This window comes from Salmo salar, chromosome ssa17 (assembly GCF_905237065.1).
Source record: "Salmo salar chromosome ssa17, Ssal_v3.1, whole genome shotgun sequence".
Classification (NCBI taxonomy): domain Eukaryota; kingdom Metazoa; phylum Chordata; class Actinopteri; order Salmoniformes; family Salmonidae; genus Salmo; species Salmo salar.
Window position 1 is genome coordinate 7,769,876 of NC_059458.1, and position 17,390 is coordinate 7,787,265.

Genomic DNA, 17,390 nt, shown 5'->3' on the forward strand with positions numbered 1-17,390 from the left:
ATTTGGTTATCAGATATTCTCAAAAACACGTGGCTCTCGAAAGATGATTATCTACCTCAGTAGTGTGAATTTTACTTGAAGCCACACTGAGTATGACATCCTGGCATTTAAAGCATACTAAATTTTCTGTCACATACTATAACATTTGCATACCCAAAATACCTACTATTTATAATGCTAGTACAGCTATTCGGACACAGCCATTCACTGTGTCTCAGATACTACATACTGATAGGCATGCTTGCAGATACACTATACATACAAATGTACATACTCACCCACAAACAAACACATTCATATTAACCTAGTCTCTCCCTTTCCCTATCTCTCTCACACTCAAACGCACATACAGTGGGGGAAAAAAGTATTTGATCCCCTGCTGATTTTGTACGTTTGCCCACTGACAAAGAAAGGATCCGTCTATAATTTTAATGGTAGGTTTATTTGAACCGTGAGAGAGAGAATAACAGCAAAAATATCCAGAAAAACGCATGTCAAAAATGTTATAAATTGATTTGCATTTTAATGAGGGAAATAAGTGTTTGACCCCCTCTCAATCAGAAAGATTTCTGGCTCCCAGGTGTCTATTATACAGGTAACGAGCTGAGATTAGGAGCACACTCTTAGAGGGAGTGCTCCTAACCGTAGCTTGTTACCTGTAAAAAAGACACCTGTCCACAGAAGCAATCAATCAATCAGATTCCAACCTGTCCACCATGGCCAAGACCAAAGAGCTCTCCAAGGATGTCAGGGACACGATTGTAGACCTACACAAGGCTGGAATGGGCTACAAGACCATCGCCAAGCAGCTTGGTGAGAAGGTGACAACATTTGGTGCGATTATTCGCAAATGGAAGAAACACAAAAGAACTGTCAATCTCCCTCGGCCTGGGGCGCCATGCAAGATCTCACCTCGTGGAGTTGCAATGATCATGAGAACGGTGAGGAATCAGCCCAGAACTGCACGGGAGGATCTTGTCAATGATCTCAAGGCAGCTGGGACCATAGTCACCAAGAAAACAATTGGTAACACACTACGCCGTGAAGGACTGAAATCCTGCTGCGCCCGCAAGGTCCCCCTGCTCAAGAATACATATACAGGCCCATCTGAAGTCTGCCAATGAACATCTGAATGACTCAGAGGACAACTGGTGAAAGTGTTGTGGACAGATGAAACCAAAATGGAGCTCTTTGGCATCAACTCAACTCGCCGTGTTTGGAGGAGGAGGAATGCTGCCTATGACCCCAAGAACACCATCTCCACCGTCAAACATGGAGATGGAAACATTATGCTTTGGGGGTGTTTTTCTGCTAAGGGGACAGGCCAACTTCACCGCATCGAAGGGACGATGGACGGGGCCATGTACCGTCAAATCTTTTCAATGCCCTCAGCCAGGGCATTGAAAATGGGTCGTGGATGGGTATTCCAGCATGACAATGACCCGAAACACACGGCCAAGGCAACAAAGGAGTGGCTCAAGAAGAAGCACATGAAGGTCCTGGAGTGGCCTAGCCAGTCTCCAGACATTAATCCCATAGAAAATCTGTGGAGGGAGCTGAAGGTTCGAGTTGCCAAACGTCAGCCTCGAAGCCTTAATGACTTGGAGAAGATCTGCAAAGAGGAGTGGGACAAAATCCCTCCTGAGATGTGTGCAAACCTGGTGGCCAACTACAAGAAACATCTGACCTCTGATTGCCAACAAGGGTTTTGCCACCACGTACTAAGTCATGTTTTGCAGAGGGGTCAAATACTTATTTCCCTCATTAAAATGCAAATCATTTTATAAAATATTTGACATGCGTTTTTTTTGTTGTTATTCTGTCTCACTGTTCAAATAAACCTACTATTAAAATTATAGACTGATCATTTCTTTGTAAGTGGGCAAACGTACAAAATCAGCAGGGGATGAAATACCTTTCCCCCCACTGTACACAAGTTGATCTATGAGATTTGATGTAACTAATGCTAATATGTCCATGCTGGTGTGTCTCTGTCTCATTGGGAGGCTGACAACTGGGTGTAGTTATACTATAGCAGATGAAAGTGTGTGTGTGGAGAGAAGGTCAGGGATTCTCCAGCAGGCCCTTTGAAGGCCAAATGCAGGGGAACGAGGGGAAGAATAGGACAATCCTCCACACCCCAGTAATCCCACCATTCATCCTCCTCTCTCTCACACTGTGACCCTGACTCAGACGAACACGCACAGGCAGGAGGGCATACACAGATGCACATATATGCACTCTCTTACACAAACACATACACACATACAGTGTGCATACAAATGTTCATGCGCACACACACACACACACACACATATTTGTATTAACACACACAGTCACCCGTATCTAACTGCTTTCCAATGCTGGGCTGGCCTTAGCTTTATTCCACATTATTTCAACTACCATGACTCTGAAAAATGAAACCATGGCCCATTTCCTAAAGCCTATTCCACACTATTATCTCTCGCTCTTCTATTTTGACATTTTATGGAAGAATCCTAGGACACTAAATGGTTGAATATGCATTTGGCACGCTGTCAAGGCACAGGCCTCACACTGTGACACTTCACTCTGTTCTCCTATGATGAGATAAGAAGCTGATTTAAGAAAGGTAAAGAAAGTAAAGGAGGAGAGGGAAGGAGAGGAAAGGGGAAACAAGTAAATAACTGGGTGGTGTACGGAGAGGAAAGAAAAGCGAAAGGAAAGGAAATAAAGGATAAGAAAGACAGGAAGAAAGAAAGGATGAAAGAAAAGAAAGAAGCTAGGTGGCAATGGTGACCTGAGTCGTCATTTGTAACACACGAGAAGTGAATTTCTCTGTTGTTGTGGAAATGTAAAATAAACTGTGGAAATGTGTTTAGCCTATTTAACCCTTTGAGACATAGGAGAACAGGGCTGTAATCATTCAACAGTGGGATCATTCTACAGCGGTCCCTGCAGCGTAGACTCAAACCAGTGTGATTAGAACACTTCATTATAACATCTAGTTACGATTCACACTCAGCATTTGAGCTGGCCACTGTTTTTTCACAGAAACATTTTGTACAAACACAGTCTTTACAACTTTATATCCCCAATGTGAGCAGTTTATTTTCAGATGCAATGTTCAGACATTCACAGAAATAGGAAAAGCATAACACAATTCTCATCCAAATTACAAAATGTAGGCTACATTAGTCCTAGCGCTAACTGAGGAAAAGAGTGAGCTAACACAATCGGTCATATTTAGCTAACTTTCGGCTGACAGAAACCATAATATAAATTAGCTAATAGCAATTACTATTTACAATTTATCACATGACAAGTGAGCTCACCCCAATTGCTATGGCGGTCATAAAATTCGGCCACTGGGTAATTGTCATGCAAATGACTGCCGGTCTCACGGTAGACCGTCATTGTAAATAAGAATTTGCTCTTAACTGACTTCCCTAGTTAAATAAAATAAAATTGACCGTTAATTAACATAAACACATTTAGCATGTCCAGTCCTCCACACATACTAACCACTGAGGAAACATTTACATTTTTAAAAAGTGTAATAAATTCATTTAATATACACCATCACATTAAATCATTTATTTTAGGCGGGTCTAAAGGAACATTATGATATGAAGAAAATGTATTTCAGTATGTTATCTGGTTATGCGCCATGCCATAGGTTAGCTCATTTAGCAGACAAGATATGCTTAAAATCCAATGCCATTATTTTATATTATATGATTGAACTTATTCCAGAGTGAGTGCACATATGAAGTGGCTATGTTGAGCATAAAAGTCATAATTTAAAACAGGTCTTATAAACTAGATTGAAAGTTATTTAGCAACTTTAGTTGTGAATGATACAAACATTACGATGTCTTAGAAATGAAAACATATATGGTTTGTATGATGCGACTATAGGCTATTAATGATTTGAAAAAGTTGCAAAAAAGCTTGCGCTCTGTTCCTTGCCTCAGGCTGCACATACTGTTCTCTCATCAAGTGATCATATTTTCACCCATCAGACTATTCTGATTTTTTTTTTTAGAATGGTCCATTATCAAAGGGGCAGGGGAAAAAGACATGTCATCCATATGCACTCAAATAGCAAATGAAGGCCGCTTTCCCTCGGTTCATTTTTCAATCATAGCGGTTAAGCAATTCTGGTTTTATAGCAGAACAATGCTTAATATTAGCAGCTGAGAAATAAATATAGCAGCAGTAGAAGTCTGGGATCGTCCTCTTTTAAGTGGCAACCATCAAAACTCTTCTTTTTCAAGGAATTGCATATAGAAATGTCTGGGCTTATAAAAACACTTGTTTCACTCCACCCATCAACCAATGTTTGAGGACCATGGAGCCTCTCCTGTGCGACAGGTGATATTCCACCCAAACTCTGGATGCCATTGGCTCTCCAACCCTGTTCCTGCAGCTATCCAGTGCTTAACCTCTTGGGGCTAGGTGGGACGCTAGCGTGCCACCCGTGGTGCACTCCATCAACAGCAGGTACATTTCAAGAAGCGGCACATTGGAATCCAATTAAATGTCAAAATTCAAATTTTTCAAAAATACAACTATTTTACACCATTTGAAAGATAAACATCTCCTTAATCTAACCACGTTTTACGATTTCAAAAAGGTTTTACGGCGAAAGCATAAATTTAGAGTATGTTAGGACAGTACATTTACAAGAGTTGTGTGTAATGTTTTGTCAAGTCAAAGACAGGGTCACCAAAACCATAAAACCAGCTAAAATGATGCACTAACCTTTTACAATCTCCATCAGATGACACTCCTAGGACATTATGTTAGACAATGCATGCATTTTTAGTTCTATCAAGTTCATATTTATATCCAAAAACAGCGTTTTACTATGGCATTGATGTTGAGGAAATCCTTTCCCTCCAATAACCGGCAGTCAAGTCAGCGTCACAAATTAAATAATTAAAATTAGAAAACATTGGTAAAATATTATATTGTCATTTAAAGAATTATAGATTTACATCTCTTGAACTCAATCAACTTGCCAGATTTAAAAATAACCTTACTGGGAAATCACACTTTGCAATAATCTGAGCACTGCGCCCAGAAAAATACGCGTTGCGATACAGACTAGACGTCATGTTGGGGAGATCTAAAATCGAAAATACTATGTAAATAATCCATTACCTTTGATTCTCTTCATCAGATGTCACTTCCAGGTATCACAGGTCCATAACGAATGTAGTTTTGTTCAAAAAAGCTCATCATTTATGTCCAAAAATCTCCGTCTCGTTAGCACATGATGTTAGCCAGCCGGACTTCTCGTCATGAACGAGGGGAAAAAATATATTTCCGTTCGTTCAAACATGTCAAACGTTGTATAGCATAAATCATTAGGGCCTTTTTTAACCAGAACATGAATAATATTCAAGGTGGACGAATGCATACTCTTTTATAACGTATTGGAACGAGGGTACCCAACATGAACTCGCGCGCCAGGTGTCTAATGGGACATCATCGTTCCATGGCTCTTGTTCGGTCAGATCTCCCTCCAGAAGACTCAAAACACTTTGTAAAGGCTGGTGACATCTAGTGGAAGCAATAGAAAGTGCCAAAATATTCCTCAGCCCCTGTGTTTTTCAATGGGATAGGTTTAAAGTCAATACAACACATCAGGTATCCACTTCCTGTCAGAAAATGTCTCAGGGTTTTGCCTGCCAAATGAGTTCTGTTATACTCACAGACACCATTCAAACAGTTTTAGAAACTTTAGAGTGTTTTCTATCCATATATAATAAGTATATGCATATTCTAGTTACTGGGTAGGATTAGTAACCAGATTAAATCGGGTACATTTTTTTTATCCAGACGTGCAAATGCTGCCCCCTAGACCCAACAGGTTAATTTGGGAAACCAAGTGAAATCGTTTCGGGAACATCGATAGTAACATGTTTTCAATTTGAAAAGTATTTAATTAAACTGTCGACAGCCCCTCTGTGAGCTCAAGAGAGGAATAGAGGAGATGGAAACACACGGTATTGTGACATTCTGTAGCTAAGAGAAATGTCAGACAATTAATTATGAACATATAAAACATGCCCTACTACTAGGCTATTCAAAATCCAATACAAAATCACTATAATTGTAGGCTAACTATTTAAGCCGCCCTGCACAATCAATGAACCAACAGCATTGCCAAGTGTCATATTCGTGTATGTAGGTGGCAGGAAAGTCAGGCGCGGGAGAAACCAAATTGGTTAACCTCTTGGGGCTAGGTGGGACGCTAGCGTGCCACCTGTGGTGCACTCCATCAACAGCAGGTGCATTTCAAGAGCGGCAAATTTGAATCCAAATAAATGTCAAAATTCAAATTTTTCAAAAATACAACTATGTTACACCATTTGAAAGATAAACATCTCCTTAATCTAACCACGTTTTACGATTTCAAAAAGGTTTTACGGCGAAAGCATAAATTTAGAGTATGTTAGGACAGTACATTTACAAGAGTTGTGTGTAATGTTTTGTCAAGTCAAAGACAGGGTCACCAAAACCATAAAACCAGCTAAAATGATACACTAACCTTTTACAATCTCCATCAGATGACACTCCTAGGACATTATGTTAGACAATGCATGCATTTTTAGTTCTATCAAGTTCATATTTATATACAAAAACAGCGTTTTACTATGGCATTGATGTTGAGGAAATCGTTTCCCTCCAATAACCGGCAGTCAAGTCAGCGTCAGAAATTAAATAATTAAAATTAGAAAACATTGTTAAAATATTATATTGTCATTTAAAGAATTATAGATTTACATCTTTTGAACGCAATCAACTTGCCAGATTTAAAAATAACCTTACTGGGAAATCACACTTTGCAATAATCTGAGCACTGTGCCCAGAAAAATACGGCGTTGCGATACAGACTAGACGTCATGTTGGGGAGATCTAAAATCGAAAATACTATGTAAATAATCCATTACCTTTGATTCTCTTCATCAGATGTCACTTCCAGGTATCACAGGTCCATAACGAATGTAGTTTTGTTCAAAAAAGCTCATCATTTATGTCCAAAAATCTCCGTCTCGTTAGCACATGATGTAAGCCAGCCGGACTTCTCGTCATGAACGAGGGGAAAAAATATATTTCCGTTCGTTCAAACATGTCAAACGTTGTATAGCATAAATCATTAGGGCCTTTTTTAACCAGAACATGAATAATATTCAAGGTGGACGAATGCATAGCCTTTTATAACGTATTGGAACGAGGGTACCCAACATGAAGTAGCGCGCCAGGTGTCTAATGGGACATCACCGTTCCATGGCTCTTGTTCGGTCAGATCTCCCTCCAGAAGACTCAAAACACTTTGTAAAGGCTGGTGACATCTAGTGGAAGCAATAGGAAGTGCCAAAATATTCCTAAACCCCTGTGTTTTTCAATGGGATAGCTTTAAAGTCAATACAACACATCAGGTATCCACTTCCTGTCAGAAAATGTCTCAGGGTTTTGCCTGCCAAATGAGTTCTGTTATACTCACAGACACCATTCAAACAGTTTTGGAAACTTTAGAGTGTTTTCTATCCATATATAATAAGTATATGCATATTCTAGTTACTGGGTAGGATTAGTAACCAGATTAAATCGGGTACATTTTTTTTATCCAGACGTGCAAATGCTGCCCCCTAGACCCAACAGGTTAATCTGGAGTATTTAATGAAAAAACAAACTCCAAAACCAAAGTACAAAATAACATGGGTAAAATATACCCGTCGCACACCGATACAAAAACACACGTAACATAATATCACAAACAATCACCGACAAGGACATGAGGGGAAACAGAGGGTTAAATACACAACATGATTAATGAGATTGGAAACAGGTGTGTAGGAAGACGAGACAAAACCAATGGAAAATGAAAAACTGATCAATGATGGCTAGAAGACCGGTGACGTCGACGGCCGAGCACCACCCGAGCAAGGAGGGGTATCGACTTCGGCAGAAGTCATGACACCTAGGCCTATATGTTCTCTCCCAGACTCATGGATAAAAGGTTTGGAGCGTAGAATAAGGTAACCAGTCCATCCAGTATGCATAATAATACTTTTAGATGTTTACTCGAAAGACGAGTGAATCATCCCTTCACTTCGTTTTGCTATAACATTATTGGTCTGACAAACGTTTACGTGACACCCAGAATGAATGAATGGTGTCAACAAAAAATAGCATAGCATTAGCTCATCATAATCAGTACAACTTTCTAATAAAGTATTTTACACACATCATACAGTGCATTTCACATTTTTATGTTGTAGCCTTATTCTAAAATGTATTAAATTGTATTTTTTCCTCATCAATCTACACAAAATACCCCATAATGACAAAGCAAAAACCATTTTTTTGCTGCACAGGTATTTTCATTTCTCTCCAGAGATGTTTGATCAGGTTCAAGTCTGAGCTCTGGCTGGGCCCACATCAGGGACATTCAGAGACTTGTCCCGAAGCCACTCCTGCATTGTCTTGGCTGTGTGCTTAGTGTCATTGTCCTGTTGGAAGGTGAACCTTTGCCCCAGTCTGAGGTCCTGAGTGCTCTGGAGCAGGTTTTCATCAAAGATCTCTCTGTACTTTGCTTTGTTCATCTTTCTCTCGATCCTAACTAGTCTCCCAGTACCTGCCGCTGAAAAACATCCCTGCAGCATGATGCTGCTACCACTATGCTTCACCGTAGGAATGGTGGCAGGTTTTTTCCAGATGTGACGCTTGGCATTCATGCCAAAGAGTCCAATCTTAGTTACATCAGACCAAAGAATCGTGTTTCTCATGCTCTGAGAGTCCTTTAGGTGCCGTTTGGCAAACTCCAAGCAGGCTGTCTTGTGCCTTTTACTGAGGAGCAGCTTCTGTCTGGCCACTCTACCATAAAGGCCAGATTGGTGGAGTGCTGCAGAAATGGTTGTCCTTCTGGAAAGTTCTCCAATCTCCACAGAGGAACTGGAGCTCTGTCAGAGTGACCATTGGGTCACCATTCTGACCAAGTTCCTTCTCCCCCGATTGCTCAGTTTGGCCAGGCGTCCAGCTCTAGAAAGAGCTTAGTGGTTCCAAACTTCTTTCATTTAAGAATGATGGAGGCCGATGTGGTCTTGGGGACCTTAAATGCTGCAGAAATGTTTTGGTACCCTTCTCCATATCTGTGCCCTGACACTATCCTGTCTCGGAGCTCAACCTCCTGGCTTTGTTTCTGCTCTGACATGCATTGTCAACTGTGGGACCTTATATAGACAGGTGTGTGCCTTTCCAAATCATGTCCAATCAATTGAATTTACCACAAGTGGTAAATTGCAGAAACATCTCAAGGATAATCAATGGACACAGGATGCACCTGAGATCAATTGCGTGTGCCATAGTAAAAGGTCTGAATACTTATGTAAATAAGGTATTTCTGGTTTTTATTTTTATACATTTGCAAAAAAAAAAAATGTTTTCACTTTGTCATTATGGGGCATTGTTGTTTTTTTAATTTAATACATTTTAGAATAAGGCTGTAATGTAACAAAATGTGGGAAAAGTGAAGATCTGAATACTTTCGGAATGCACTGTATGTGTCTATTACAATCTATGCAAGAATCGGAATGCATGATTTGTCACCAGTACTTGAAAATATGTGAATACAAAATTACCGAATTATTACCAAACAGCCCATTTTCCACAAAGAAGTTGCGTGTGCCGGTGATGATTTGTCATCACATATGGTTTGTGTCTACCGTTGTGGCTAGATGGAGTAGCTAGACCTACAACAGCTCAATCTAGTGGTCGCATCGGGGACAACAGTTGTTGACAATTGTATCATTGGTAGCTAAGCCTAACCCTAACCTTTTTCCTTAACCTTAATCTCTTAACCTTCTACGTTAACTCACCTAACCTGATGTGTTAGTTCCCTAACCTGCCACAATAATTCACCTAACCAGCTATGTAAACAAACTATCTGTGGAGACGAATCATCAGTATCACCACACCGACAGCCAATCCACGTCACCCCTGACACGCACTTGGAGCCATTCGGTGTTGTTGTTTATGTATGTAGCAAGTGGGCTAAGCTGTGGCATTAGCAATGTCTTTCAAAAGGAGGCAACTCACAAATGCAGAAATTCTGGAGATTTTGGGGAATTCTGACAATGAGTCTGAGTATAAAAGTGAGGAATCATACTCTGACAGTGACAGTGAGGAGCTGCCCCCCAACCTTGTGGCTACTGAGAACCCTGAATCTGAGGACTCCTTGCCTACTGATGATGTCCAAGATCCCTCTCAAGATGCTGGTGGTGATGGAGGCAGACCATCAGTTGGTGAAGTACAGGAATTCTGTTGCAGCTGGAAGGCCGCCAGCCATTTCACCTCTCCTGGCCCTGCTGTTGGCATTGAGTCCCAGTCTGGAGTGCAAAGCCCCTTGCCATCTCCCTCCGAGGCAGAGTGCTTCAAGCTGTTTCTGACAGAGGAGCTGGTGGGAAACATAGTGGAGGAGACCAATCGCTATGCCTTAGAGCTACAGGAGAAGAGAGATCCACATGATTGGTATAAAACCTCATGGGACAGAGATAGGTCAAACCAGACTGTGTGCTTGACTATAATCACAAAATGTGGGCAGTGGATAAGGCGGATATGATAAACAGGTTTGTGGCATGAGCAAAATCATCAGGTGGTTTAAAAATATATAGGTCACCGCCAGCTAGTGAAGTGAGATGATTATTGAACAAGGTTTTTTGTAATTGGGCAGAGGTTCACATACAAATCAAATACAGTTCCATTATGCAATTATATTGACTATCTCACCCACCTCTCAACTCCCTCATCTTCACTCCCTCATCCTCATCACTCCCTCTCCAAACAGTATGTTGCTAGCATACAAAATCTGGGCTCAATCTTCAGCAATAAATATGTCCAGTTCCAGTTATGATGTTGGCAAATGATTTTCAATACTGTTTGTGTGTGTGTGGTTTCTGGAAGTACAGGAAAAAATAGGAATTATTAGTCATTATAATGCAATATCAGGATATAGCAATAAAACAACATTACAATGAAGTAACATAATAACACTTCTATAAAATAATAAGTTGCATTGACAACATGACAATTTGAATTATATAAGAAGTAACTGAACAGTAACTGAAGAGCTCCACAAGGGAGCAGGGCAGGGCAGAGCTATGCTGAACAGGCCAATGCAATGGTCATGGTAAGGCCAGTGCAGCTTCAAAGGATACAACACAAGCTAATACTTCTCTGAAGCCATTAGCATTGTTTTACAGAGCTAATAGAAGAATGTAGCTACATATGCACAAAGTATAACACCATAAAGGTTATGAAATGAATTAACCTCACGTGTCTGCGGCTATAAAGGAATACACACAGAATACATTATACTCCATACAAATACTCAGCAAAAAAAAAGAGACATCGTTTCTTCAGGATGCTGTCTTTCAAAGATAATTCATAAAAATCCAAATAACGTCACAGATCTTCATTGTAAAAGGGTTTAAACACTGTTTCCCATGCTTGTTCAATGAACCATAAACAATTAATGAACATGTACCTGTGGAACGGTCGTTAAGACACTAACAGCTTACAGACGGTGGGCAATTAAGGTAACAGTTATGGAAACTTAGGACACTAAAGAGGCCTTTCTACTGACTCTGAGAACCCCCAAAAGAAAGATGCCCAGGGTCCCTGCTCATCTGCGTGAACGTGCCTTAGGCATGCTGCAAGGAGGCATGAGGACTGCAGATGTGGCCAGGGCAATAAATTGCAATGTCCGTACTGCTGTGAGACGCCTAAGACAGCGCTACAGGGAGACAGGACGTACAGCTGGATAGTACTCGCAGTGGCAGACCACGTGTAACAACACCTGCACAGGATCGGTACATCCAAACATCATACCTATGGGAGAGGTACAGGATGGCAACAACAAGTGCCCAAGTTACACCAGGAAAGCACAATCCCTCGATCAGTGCTCAGATTGCCCGCAATAGGCTGAGAGAGGCTGGACTGAGGGCTTGTAGGCCTGTTGTAAGGCAGGTCCTCACCAGACATCTCCAGCAACAACGTCGCCTATGGGCACAAACCCACCGTCGCTGGACCAGACAGGGCTGGCAAAAACTGCTCTTCACTGACGAGTCGCGGTTTTGTCTCACCAGTGGGGATGGTCGGATTTGCGTTTATCGTTGAAGGAATGAGCGTTACTCCGAGGCCTGTACTCTGGAGCGGGATCGATTTGGAGGTGGAGGGTCCATCATGGTCTAGGGCGGTGTGTCACAGCATCATCGGACTGAGCTTGTTGTCATTGCAGGCAATCTCAGCGCTGTGCGTTACAGGGAAGACATCCTCCTCCCTCATGTGGTACCCTTTCTGCAGGCTCATCCTGACATGACCCTCCAGCATGACAATGCCACCAGCCATACTGCTCGTTCTGTGAGTGATTTCCTGCAAGACAGGAATGTCAGTGTTCTGCCATGGCCAGCGAAGAGGCCAGATCTCAATCCCATTGAGCACGTCTGGGACCTGTTGGATCGGAGCGTGAGGGCTAGAGCCATTTCCCCCCAGAAATGTCCGTGAACTTGCAGGTGCCTTGATGGAAGAGTGGGGTAACATCTCACAGCAAGAACTGGCAAATCTAGTGCAGTCCATGAGGAGGAGATGCACTGCAGTACTTAATGCCGCTGGTGGCCACACCAGATACTGACTGTTACTTTTGATTTTGACCCCCCCCCCCCTTTGTTCATGGACACATTGTTCAATTTCTGTTAGTCACATGTTTGTGGAACTTCAGTTTGTCTCAGATGTTGAATCTTGTTATGTTCATAGAAATATTTACACATGTTAAGTTTGCTGAAAATAAACGCAGTTGACAGTGAGAGGACATTTCTTTTTTTGCTGAGTTTACATACGGTGTGCTACAGTATAAATGACAGAACACGATATACAGAAATGTTATTATCGTAAGCTAATAAGGCACTTTGATAGGAAGGCACACATGTACAAAGTTATTATTAACAAGGAAAACAACAATGAAGAGAATGCAGGAGCCAGGGGGAAAAGTTTGTGCAGGTTCTGTTCTGACTGGAGATGTGCAAATGTCTGCATACTTGACCTGGGGAAACACTGAGGGAGTGCTTGGGCTCTCAATGAAGAGAGAAGTTTGTCTGGCTCACCTTACATTAGCATAGCATGCCGCAAACGTAAATTGTCTTTCACAGTGAAATGGGCTACTTCTATGTGAATTGATGATGAGGCAGTACGCACCTAATTTCAAACTGTTTGTTGTTGCTCCTAGATGTTTCCACTTCACAATAACAGCACTTACAGTTGACTGGGGCAGCTCTAGCAGGGCAGAAATTTGACAAACTGACTTATTTGATGGTGGCATCCTTTGACAGTGCCACGTTGAAAGTCACTGAGCTCTTCAGTAAGGCTATTCTACTGCAAGTGTTTGTCTATGGAGATTGTATGTCTGTGTGCTCGATGGTATACATCTGTCAGCAACAGTTGTAGCTGAAATAGCCTAATCCACTATTTTTAAGGGGTGTCCACCTACTGTTGGCCATGTAGTGTACTTTGATCTATATTTGATTTGAATTTGATCATATAAAGATGATGTGTATACAAAGGCTGTAACTCACTGAGCGTATTTGTTCTCGTACTGTCATTAACACTCTCTCTCGCTCTCCCCCTCTCTCTTTTATCCTTTCTTCTTCCTCCCTCCCTCCCTCCCTCATACCCTGTTCCCCATCTAACCCTCTGTCTCTCTCCCTCTCTTACCCTCCCCTTTCTCTCTCTTTGCTTCTCTCCCTCTGCTCTCTCCACCCTCCTTCCCCTCTTCATAGGACAAGGAGGAGCAGTGGATGACAAAGCTGGTTTCGGGGCAGCAAGACTTTGCCCTGCTGCAGCCGCTGCAGTGGAACACTCGCTACGAGGTGGAGATCACGGCTCGCAACATCAAGGGCCTCTCGGAGCCCACCTTTTACCAGTTCTTCATGCCCCAGAAACCAGACATCACAGGTACAGACAGTTGTAGGACCTGCATGTTCAAGCATGCACACACAGACAGTCGTGTGCACACACTGACAATAATCCTTAAACAGTTCTGTACAGACACACACAGTTGTGTTTATATCCACTGACACTCACAGATTCACGCACACACACACACACACACACTAGTGGTGGCTGGTGACACTTGAATTGGGGAGGACGGGCTCATAGTAATGTCTGGAATGGAATTAATGGAATGCTCTCAAACGCATCACACAGCTGGTTTCCATGTGTTTGATACCATTACATTCATTATTATGAGCTGTCCTCCCCCTACCAGCCTCCAGTGACACACACTGCTGGAAGCAAACATATACAGTGCCTTCAGAATGTATTCTGACCGCCTGTTTTTCTTCAGCAAACTACACACAATACCTCATAATGAGAAAGCGAAAACAGGTTTTTAGAAATGTTTGCAAATTTAATAAAATAAAAAACAGATACCTTATTTACATAAGTATTCAGCTCCTTTGCTATGTGACTCGATATTGGGCTCAGGTGCATTCTGTTTCCATTGATCATCCTTGAGATGTTTCTACAACTCGATTGGAGTCCACCTGTGGTAAATTCAATTGATTGGACATGATTTGGAAAGGCACAGACCTGCCTATCTAAGGTCCCGCAGTTGACAGTGCATGTCAGAGCAAAAACCAAGCTATGAGGTCGAAGGAATTGTCCGTAGAGCTCCGAGACAGGACTGTGTCGAGGCACAGATCAGGGCAAGAGTACCAAAACAATTCTGCAGCATTGAAGGTCCCCAAGAACACAGTGGCCTCCATCATTTTTAAATGGAAGATGTTTGGGACCACCAAAACTGAGCAATCTTGGGAGAAGGGCCTTGGTCATGTGGGTGACCAAGAACCTGATGGTCACTCTGTCAGAGCTCTCGAGTTCCTCTGTGGAGATGGGAGAACCTTCCAAAAGGACAACCATCTCTGCAGCACTCCACCAATCAGGCCTTTATGGTAGAGTGGCCAGACAGAAGCCACTCCTCAGTAAAAGGCATATGACAGCCTGCTTGGTGTTTGCCAAAAGGCACCTAAAGACTCTCAGACCATGAGAATGCATCACGTCTGGAGGAAACCTGGCACCATCCCTATGGTGAAGCATGGTGGTGGCAGCATCATGCTGTGGGGATGTTTTTCAGCTGCAGGGACTCTGGGACTAGTTAGGATTGAGGCAAAGATTAACTGAGCAAAGTACAGAGAGCTCAGGATCTCAGACTGGGGCGACGGTTTACCTTCCAACAGGACAACGACCCTAAGGACACAGCCAATGCAACGCAGGAGTGGCTTCGGGACAAGTCTCTAAATGCCCTTGAGTGGCCCTTTCAGATCCCGTACTTGAACCCAATCGAACATCTCTGGAGAGACCTGAAAATAGCTGTGCAGCAACTCTCCCCATCAAACCCTCCAACAGGACAACGGCCCTAAGCACACAGCCAAGACAACGTAGGAGTGACTTCGGGACAATCTCTGAATGTCCCAGAGCCCGTACTTGAACCCAATCGAACATCTCTGGAGAGACCTGAAAATAGCTGTGCAGCGACGCTCCCCGTCCAACCCGACAGAGAAGAAAGTTGTGTCCAGCTTGTCGCGTCATACCCAAGAAGGCTCAATGCTGTAATCGCTGCCAAAGGTGCTTCAACAAAGTATTGAGTAAAGGGTCTGAATACTTATGTAAATGTGATATTTAATTATTATTATTTTATTTTATTTTTTGCAAAAAAATGTAAACCTGTTTTTGCTTTGTCATTATGGGGTATTGTGTATAGATTGATGAGGGGGAAATAAAACAATTGAATACATTTTAGAATAAGGCTGTAATGTAACAAATCTGGAAAAAGTCAAGGGGTCTGAATACTTTCTGAAGGCACTGTACACACTGTACTGTACCTACTCACCCAGGTAAACCCACTGTAGAGTTATGAGCACACACTCCAATCACCTTGTATTGGGGTTATGTGTGGGCAAAGGGAGCAGGATCAAATGAAGAGAGCGTTGGGGTTTGATTAGGCCATGCTGTTCGTAGAGAGTATCTGTCTGTGCCTTTGAAAAGTCCAACTCTTAATGTTCCTGGGAGAGAAGACTTCTGAGGCCCACTGTAGGATGCTTATCATTTTCAAACAGCGCCCAGAGTTTTATATAAGACCATACACAAACCATCACAAAGGGAACAGTTTACAGTGAGTTACCACTTCCATATGTAGGCCCCCCTGTAGAGTCTGGTTAAAATAACAGGGAGAGCATGTTTTCTTTGGTGTTTACTCTTTCTGTTTCTTAGGTCGTTTCTCCTGCTGCTCATGAAGGAGCGAATGTTTGCCTCTCTCATTACTGGAGTGGCTAAACTGCCTTTGAGTTTGTGTGTGTTCACGTGTGCGTGTTGGTGTGTGTGTGTGCGCTGCTCCTTAAATGGAAAACAAGGCTGAGAACACAGTGCTTAAGCCGAGTCATTTCGATTGGCTGTCCCCTCTCGTTTGTGAACAGAGGGTTAGGGAGACCGGGGGCAAAAAAAATCCCAGATTATTTCCTGTTGAAGAGAGAGAGAAAGGAGTGGCCAAAATGGACCAATGACAATGGAGTCCTGTAACCTGTCAGTATTTGTCATTAATCGCCACCCGTGGGGTCTATTCAGAAGGGTGAAATGTTAAAGAAAATAAGATAAATGTATTTTCTAGAATAGATATTATTGTCTATCGAATAGGGATTCGTGACAGCTCTATTCATTATATTTATTACTGCAACCTTCTGGGTAGTTCCCCTCACTGAACACACCCAAATTGTTTGACTTTTGATATTGTAGTGACACCATTAGATGCCTTCCTGCAGTGTATCTGATATGCTGTATAACCTCCAAGGATCTACTTTATGCCTCTCTCTGTGTTTCTTTTCTGAACAATCTCTCTATTTAATTCTCCCTCTTTATGCATTATGCATTCCCTGGTTCTGAAATTGTCGCTTTTCTTTTTTCCACCGCTTTTCTTTCTCTCTCCTAGTTTGTCTTGCAATGAACTGCCACTACACCTCCCCTCTCTCTGCCTCCTTACTTTTTTCCGTCCATGAACTCCCCTTTGAAATATGTCATTGATTGCCACTATGCCCTTGGTTCCTTTTCAATTTACTCTCCTTCCCTCTATCCTTCTTAAATCATGGCATTCCTCCACTCACTTTAGACCTCCTGAATCACTATAGAGTCTTCCCTCTTTCCCTCCGAAATCCTCTCTCATCCCGGTTGTTTCTTTTTGAATGATCTCCTTTCTGTGGGATTTTTGGCATCCGTCTTGGTTTTATGTCCCCTGTGTGTTTACGATATGGCCTGATGGATATCAATGAAACGGAACGTTTTGTATGTTGAAT

At 42.2% G+C, this 17,390-nt stretch overlaps 1 protein-coding gene across 2 annotated transcripts in view; it reads left to right on the forward strand.

Moving 5' to 3' along the window:
* LOC106575122 (neural cell adhesion molecule 2) overlaps positions 1–17,390 on the forward strand; it is a 433,746-nt gene that overhangs the window by 363,449 nt on the left and 52,907 nt on the right. For both annotated transcript variants that reach the window (XM_014151337.2, XM_014151338.2), the window contains exon 14: positions 13,827–14,001. In XM_014151337.2, the coding sequence (XP_014006812.2) occupies positions 13,827–14,001 (175 nt within the window). The remainder of the gene's footprint in view (positions 1–13,826; positions 14,002–17,390) is intronic.